The 8,762-nt window shown below is 31.7% G+C and overlaps 1 protein-coding gene across 2 annotated transcripts; it reads left to right on the top strand.

Annotated features, from left to right (window-relative positions):
• Positions 1 to 52: 52 nt before the first annotated feature.
• On the top strand, positions 53 to 6,825 carry LOC146539155 (uncharacterized). Of its 2 annotated transcripts, XM_085185438.1 has the most exons (14): positions 53 to 362; positions 439 to 520; positions 614 to 701; positions 1,064 to 1,166; positions 1,405 to 1,486; positions 2,335 to 2,431; positions 2,735 to 2,945; positions 3,219 to 3,300; positions 3,677 to 3,767; positions 4,124 to 4,229; positions 4,326 to 4,419; positions 4,717 to 4,813; positions 5,131 to 5,454; positions 5,998 to 6,825. In XM_085185438.1, exons 1-14 carry the CDS (start codon positions 341 to 343, stop codon positions 6,736 to 6,738), a joined length of 2,220 nt encoding a protein of 739 aa, XP_085041564.1. In that variant the 5' UTR covers positions 53 to 340; the 3' UTR covers positions 6,739 to 6,825. The 2 variants fall into 2 exon arrangements, with proteins under 2 accessions (XP_085041564.1, XP_085041565.1); XM_085185439.1 differs by lacking the exon at positions 614 to 701 and having other exon boundaries at positions 163 to 362.
• Positions 6,826 to 8,762: the final 1,937 nt, after the last annotated feature.

Below are 8,762 nucleotides of genomic sequence, written 5' to 3'. Positions count from 1 at the left end.
TATAAATCTTATTTATGGCTTACTTATTTATAGTTAATAATGTTAATATTACTACGTTTTTTTTTCATTTCATTCTTTTTCATTTTTGAACAAATTTACTCATATAATTAGTAGTAAATTGACACTTGTCATTGTTGACATTTTATCTTATAAGTAACATGTCAACAATCAACATGAAAATGTCATTTCTCATATTTTCAATTTTGATATAATATAAAACTGAATTGAACTATAAAATGTACAAATAATATCTTTATGGAAATAATGTTAAATAAAGTGGTTAATATTTAAATATCATTGTGTAAACATAGTTGTATAATTATCAAAATATCTAAGAAAAATGGATGAAAACTTATTTGTGTGTAAGTAAAAACAAAAGCTTATTTATAAATTAATGATTAGCACTTGGTTACTTTCACATAAGAATATTTTTTATAGGGACTTCAGAGTTAACGAAAAAGTTTTTTGAATTACGTCTCCAAAACAATTGGTTATTTAAAAAAAAGAAGCAACCATGGAGGTAAGAGCTATAATATTCGATGATATTCTTAATTCTTATTTTATCCGAGAATTCGCAAAGATTAATAAATTATATAACTATGTTTAATTTTAGTGAATTTCTCAAAATCCTGTTGGAAAATGGTTTTCCTGAGGAAGTAACTACACAACATTTAAGGAAGAAGTGGTCTTATACATATGATGTTAGTGGTATATTTAAAAAGAAAATTTCTTGTTAACATTAATATTACAAACTAATGACAAGAAAAATAATTTATCTATTATTTTTAAAATTTTTAAATGTTATTCACACTAAGTATAGAAAATATGACAATTTTTTTTATGAATAGCATTGTCTCTCGAATGATTGTTCTTTGCAATTATATTTGAGAAAAGAATATTTATGAAAATCTTCCCATCATTTCAATGTTGCTTAATAAAAACATATGGTTCAGAACTCAGGGCAAGGATGGTTTCCAAACAGAAAAGTGTCTATATACTACTTTCAAATGTTATATGTTTTCAAAACATTAAAGTCATTCTTACATTGTATTGTTTTTTATAGTCATACAGAGCAGCTAAGAAAACAAAAAATACAAGTTGGAAATATTATCGATTATTTGACAAATATTTTGGTAAAGCAGAAGAATTGGATAAATATGAATCATGTAAGTACTTACCAATGTCTACAGTCAATTTTTACTTTAAAAAATTTTACCTGCTTAATAGCTGCCTTGTTATATGGCCTATATGCTGTTAGAGATTGCTTCAATAAGTGGAAACAATATGAAAATTATTTTTAAATTGTTCCTTAGATTAGCACATATTAGAAGAGATTTTTTTATTGAGTTTTGTATAATTCAGCTTCACCTATATAATATATGTCATTTTATGTATATGTTTTAGGGAATAATGAATGGAGATTAAAATTATTAATATGTTTAACTGAAGCTAGAGAAGTAAAACTTGATTTTTATAATATGTGGCGGTAAGTAATTTAAAGAATGTGTTATAATTTTTTTTTATCTTAATGCTTTATGTTATTTTACATTTAATAGCTTAGACAAAGACAACCCTGTTTTAAGATTCTCTTTTTTGCCTGGATACGCCACGATTGGCAAATTTCAAAATCATCAGTAATTTTTATTTTCCAACGTGGGACACCCTAAATGATGGTCTAACCCACAACCATCAGGCTTATAGTCAACAAGTCCTGTTGCTCCAAAATGGCATGATTTTTTTCTATTTACTAACTTTAATATCAATTCCTAATAACCCCAACCTTATGATAGTAAATATTATTATAACATTGAATTTTACTGATAAAAAATAATCAAACACAAGTTAGGTTTTGATTAATGTAACAAAATGGTTATCATACTTTTATTTTATCTAATAACTAGTGACCTGCTTGTGGCTTTGCACACTTTAACTACACAGTTATTTATTTACTAATCTGTATTAACTTTGAGGGTTTGAATAACATTATAATTTCAAAGACTGTATCATTGAAACCTAACCACATGTAAAACTAAAGTTTTAGTCAATTTAATGAAACAGTTATTTTGTAGCAATTTTGTTTTAAGACTTTATATTTATATATATTTGTTTTTATGAATTGATTGATTAAAAACAACATACAACAACTAAATGTAAAGTATACACACAGAAAACAATTAAAGTAATAGTTTTAGGTTCTGTTGCATTGAAAAATGCCTACAATAATAAAGTTTCTTATATAGATTCCACATTCAGACAGTGATCAGTTACAATGTGATTACAATTATGTATAGATAATTATGTTATATTATTAAAAATCGAATTTTACTTTTTCAGAACTGTTGAAACTGCATTAAGATGTCAAGATTTGCCTTTAGAATGCTGCATACAAGATTTAAAAGGACTATGGCAGTATATAAAGACAACTTTTAATGTAAGGAAACCTATTTTTAAGACACTCCATTGCCATTAAAACACTTACTCAGACCCTCCATTCCCCACTATTGACCAAATTCTGTAGGCTTTCAGTATTGAGTGGCGGAACTCAACGCCGAGCTTTACTTTTTGACCAGAGTGAGGAAAATGAAGTTTAATTTTAAATAAATATTTCATTTCCTCGATGGATGGGGGAGGGGGATCGAACCCAGAACAAGACGATTTTACAGTCACACTTCGTAATCCTGCGCCACGACTGGCCTCAAGCCCTAATTATTATTATTATATTTTTGATTACCAGAGAAAGCACCGTTTAATTTTAAGAAAATCACTATGTCCTGAAGACTGGGTGTTATATAAGCCAATGATGGGTTATTTAATAAAGTACGAGCCCGAATACCTAGAAAGATTAGGGACGTTATCAGCGCGGAGCATAGCTAAGATACATTGGAGGGAAAAACACAGACCTCGCGGGAAAGCTATGGATAACGATACACTAGATGAGTTTCAATGTATGTAGGTTTCATTTTTCTTACAGTGTATGCGATTCGCTTTTAGATTTCGATTTAAAGAACTGACCAAAAATTTGGAATCGATTTTGGTTAGCTCAGTGGCTCACTCTGTTTTGCATATTATACTGACACTTTCTATGTAGCATCATACCGACGACGACGTTGTGTTTGTGTTTAATATTGATATAATTGACATAATAGGAAGGTCTTTATACCAATTTATATTTTATTAAACATTTTAGATCTTCGTTTCTAAGGTTAACATATTTTCAGGGTCCAAAGACATAACTGAGTCATTCATACAAATCCGACTGCAAAATGACTGGTTATTTAGAGATAGGAAATGGGCGTGGAGGTGAGCTGTTTAATTATTTTTATTAATAATATCAAAATGTCAAACAGTAATAATTGCAATTTAATATAACAGAGGCCGTTGTGGTGCAGCCACACAGTGTCTGACTGTAAACATGGCTGTGATTATGGATTCGATTCCCCTTTGGAGAAAACGGTTACTTTTATTTCATCACATTGGAAAGGAGATCAACGTGGCGTTGAGTTCAGGCACTTAAAAAATTAAAACCACCTATATAAAATTCCGTTCCGAAATTATATATAGGTGGTAAACGAACGAAAGTTATTGTTATCAATACTAGGTTCTTTCTGCCTACTCTGTTAAGCTTTTTTGTTAGTGTTAGTTATTTTTATTTTTATTTTTATAAATATATTTGTAGCGATCTACGATCAATCATGGTAGAAGAATATGGTTTTCCTAAAACACTAAGTGCAAGAGAGCTTTGTCGAAAATGGTCAGCAACTTATAGGGTATGTACAGTTTAGATTTTTTTTAGCTTCACACTGTATCCTGCACATAGCAGGGTAGGCAAAGAGAACCTGGGATCCTAGTGTTAGACAATCCTGTAACCCACTTCCATTTCTCACTTCCCGCCGAATTCTATAGGCATTGCGTGTGGAGTGGTGGGATTCAAGGCCGGCGCGATTGTTTTTTTACCACAGAATGAAATATTTAATATTTTCGTATTCTCGAATACGAAAATATTAAATATTTCATTGCGTCGAATGGAATCGAACCCCCAATCTGTAGTGTCTAGAGTCGCACGCTTGTAATTTATAATATTATTGTGCACAGGACGCACTATATAGCGGTTGTACAATTTCAGGAGTATCAAAAAGCAAAAGCCACGAATAACAAGTCGTGGGTATACTGGGATCTGTTAGAAGTGTATTTTGGAGAAGGTGGTCTTAGCCTCAACCCTTTAGTAGGATGTAAGTTTCTTTGTTGTATTTATGGGCTTTTTTTATCAATAGTAATATTGATGTATTTAATAAATTATAAATATATGATTACACATTTTGTTTTAGGGCAAGAGGAATGGGTATTGAATTTAATAAAAGCTAGATCCGATTTAGATCATTTATTTAGATTGTCCACAAAAGAAGTAAACGATGCATGGCGGTAATATAACACTTTTTTATATTTATTGTGTGTGTATTACTATTTATTATTTTGATGTTTGTAACATATTTATTTATTTATCCACGGTACATATAGCAGGGTACGTAGAAGCAACCACGTGTTAAAACACTGTTCTCCACGCACAGGTTAATTTTAAAGATATCGTGTGTTGAGTTGCGAAATTCTACACCACGTTTTATCTTGTTACCGGAGCGAGGAATTGAAAATAAAAGAAATACAGCCAGACGTACTAACGGCCTCCTCTTAATAAGTTTTTTAACACATATTTTCTTGCAGAGATATTGAAAAGAGACTGAGAACTCTAGGAATACCAGTGGACCATAGTTTGTTAGAACTACCTGAGATTTGGACATTTTTAATTAAAACTTTTAGGGTAATTATTTATTTATTTATTATAGGTTCATGCTGTATCCCGGATGTAAGTAGGGTAGTCAGATGCAACATAGTATTGAAACCTTCTTTGAGTCGTTGCGTGTTGAGTGGCGGAACTCACCGCCGCGCTTCGTCTACCACAGCGAAAAAATTAAAATAATTGAAATATTTAACACACGACGTTTACATTTAGTCAATATACCACAGCATTACGAAAGCCTAATTTTCACTATGATTTATAAATAAATTCATTTTAATTGTAAATAATTTAGTTAATTGAATTTCCTTTTGTAATAAATATTAACATTTCTTTTTTAGTGGAAACAAAAATTCGCTAACAAAGGTATACTCAGTGAAAAATGGCCGTATTACGACGCAATGGCCAAATATACAGAAATACATGAAAACGAAACGCTGAAAGAGCAAAACGATAATTTTAATGACGTCATCGACGACGTAGAAGATGATATGAAGTTATTTGATCTAAAACAAAGATTGTCGCTAGTTAAGCCTAAGTTAGAAGTAGTAACTAATGTTTGTAGATCGTGTTCTAGTGAACACGGCTGTGTTGGTATATATGAGCAAGTGGATGATAGTGGGTTCGATTTGGCACATAAATTGAGAGTTATTTGTGGTGTTGAGGTAATTTTTTATTTTATTTTTAGTAATATGCGATATCTCCGTTCAGGCGGAAAGCGGGCAACTAGAGTAGGTTGTGAGGAAACAGCGTCAAGCTAAAAAAATAGATAGCACTTAGGGCTTTGAGCTAAAATCAAAATTGGAAATTTTTGTTACAAAATATTTTGTTTCAACATATACGAGTATATATAACTGTCGTAATAATTAAATATTAATTAATTTTATTTACTTAGATGATAATTTGAGTAAATAGTATAAAGTATTTTTGGCTTCACGGTGTATCCCGTATACAGCATTGTTAGCAGAAGGAATCTATTGTTAAAGAGCTGTGTTCTACACACCGCCTAGCTTTCGAGATCTTGAGTGTCAAGTGGCGGAAATCAACAGTTACCAGAGTAAAAAAAATAAAAAAATTCCAAATGGGAATTGAATTGCTTTGACATCTTTACTTGTACATTGATAATTTTAACATATAATATAAAATATTTTTGTAAGTAATAAATATTATAGCTAACTATAGGTAATCGATTAATCTACTTGTCGTAGGTAGATCAATCAGACTCTTTGCCAGCACAAATATGCCTAGACTGTGTCAAAGAATTAGAAAACGCGTACAAATTTAGACGGAAATGTCAAGAGGCGGATCGAGAACTTAGAAGTAATAGCAACATTAAAATTGAAGTACAAACTGATATTAATAATGAGTTTAAACACCACGATAACGGGGGATCCCAAGATTTTGATGTAGATATAAATTACGATGATATGCCAGACGAATCCTCGAAAACAAATCAACCAATTAAATCGGAAAAGAAGGTTAGGAAAAAGCGGAAAGTGGCAAAAATGAGATACGACTATTGGAAAGTGTGTGAAATCTGCGGGAAACACACGAGGAACCTTCTCAGCCACCTCGACGTACATTCCAAGGAGAAGACTTATTCTTGTGATATATGTCAAAAGAGATTTAAATTCAAAAGTGGTCTCATTATACACAAGGCAATACACAATTCTATCCCAAAAAAGACTTGTGAGGTTTGCGGCAAAAACTTTTATATAATGGCGCAGTATAGACGACATTACGCCTACCATGCTAACGAGAGAAAATTTGAATGTGAAACATGTGGGAAAAGGTTCAACTCTTTAGATATTTTAAGGGTTCATAATAGATCCCATACAGATGAACGGCCGTTTACATGTTCCGAATGCGGGAAATCGTTCCGTACAGCGGGCTGTGTGGGCCGACATAAACGGATAGTCCACAGAAATATTAAGGTTGTAAAGAAATAAATATAATTTTGTTATTTAGTATATATTTTGTGTACTTGACCTCGTTATCGCTTATTGAATTATTTATTAAAGGTCTTTATCTCAATACGTTTATCTTTTAGTTGTTAGCCCTATCTATTTATGTTGTTTTTAATGGGTGTTCTGGTATTTTAGTTTGTAAGTCTGTGATATAAAATTTTTACCCATTTCCTTATACAATAAAGATTATCATTTAAAGATTTGTCGAATCGATTTTATTAAAATATAACAAGATCATACATGTAATATTTACTTTTCACGTTTTTTGGAGGCGTGATCTTTCATATGGCTTTATGTAGGTACGTGGCTATCAAAACTTTCATGACAAAACACTGCGCCGCAGTGATTCAACAATACTGAATATAAAAACATGAAAATACCTATGAAAGACACGTAAAATATGAAAAGGTCGAAGTAAATATCATAATAAGTATTAGTAGAAGGCATCTTCGTAGGTTTATAATAAATCTTATAAAAACGAATTAAATATACCTACATGTATTACCCACATAAAAAATCAGATACATAAATAAGACGTTTCTACCACAGAAAGCGAAAATGACATTTGCATTCACTTGTAAATTAGTTGCCGTACACGGTACACTAGTGCTTGTTTGCTTTTGTAGAAACTGTTTTGCGACAGAATCGTTTATCTTTCATGGAACTGTTCTTACGAAATAATGCAAATTTTCATTTCTTATGCATAAGATAGCTACAGGTCAAACATTAACCGTAGCAAAAATTTATTTGAAATACTATTATGCACGGGAAACGAGTATAGTGTATTGTATTTTTATTAAACGTTATAAAGCAACATATGAATAAAAAAATCAATCTTCACGCTGTATCCCGCGCACAGCAGGGTAGACAGAGGGAACCTAGTGTTAAGACACTCCGTTCCCCACTTTCTGCCGAATTTTAGAGGCGTTGCGTGTTCAGTGGCAGAACTCAGGCCGCGCTTTGCCTCGACACCAGAGTGAAGAAATGGAAATATAAACGTAAATAAATTCGCGCTGAGATACTTTATTAATATTACAATAATGTACATTACTAGTAAGTAGGTGTATTAAATATTTATGGCCTAATAAAATTGCATAAATATTCAAAGTAGATATCTACTAATGGCGGGTGACAATATTATTAGCATTTGAAGTCACAACGGAGAATGCAAACCGATTTCCGCAATTAATTACATATGCAAGAAACACATTATGAACGAGAAATATTAGCAATCTATGAAATGCCTCGATCTATGATTTTATTAAATTGCAACAAAAGCGGCACATTTTAGTTATCTAAGTGACTATAGGTATTTTTTAGCCATGGACGCAGGAATACCGGGTAGTCCAGATTCACGCTAAAACAGACCTGAGTCCATCCCGGAAATTAAAAAAAATCCGGTGAAGGGCGAGTTTGACTCGCGCACCCAGTCTTTCGTACCAATTTCAGTGCCATTGTAGGTGAACTAGGAAAAGGAAGTACAACTTTCTTAAATTGACTAACTCAAGTATACAGGCATATATTCACATAAATATAAAAATATAAAATCTTTGCTATTTCTTCATTATAAAAAAAATTGAACAAGTACGAAGAGAAGCATTTTGATATAATCTTGAATTTATTTCGAAATATCCATCTCATCAGTTCTTAGTTTCTTACAAATGCGTCACCGACTCGTTAGATAGCGTGAGTCGCCGCGCTATCTCTGTTAGCTTAACCGAAATTGTCAGAGCAATGTCCTTTATAGTTTGAATCAGGGTGTTTACTCTCGGAACAAGTAAATAAACTTAATATAAAAAGTAAAGATCTATAACCCGCTTTCTGCACTTTGTGTTGTGACAGATTTACCTACGACGTGTTTTCTTATACATAGACATTCCCCTGGTTCTGCTCTACACTCTTATGTGAAAAATATTTACTATTCAGATGGAAAATGTAGGTATCATATTATCCTGCTACAAAAATATAGGAACGTTGTATACACTTTTTGGTAGTTGTCAAAAAAA

Source organism: Heliconius melpomene, chromosome 5 (assembly GCF_056956725.1).
Source record: "Heliconius melpomene rosina isolate 202511_hmr_F chromosome 5, ASM5695672v1, whole genome shotgun sequence".
Taxonomy (NCBI): domain Eukaryota; kingdom Metazoa; phylum Arthropoda; class Insecta; order Lepidoptera; family Nymphalidae; genus Heliconius; species Heliconius melpomene.
This window is presented reverse-complemented; position numbering and strand designations above follow the sequence as displayed.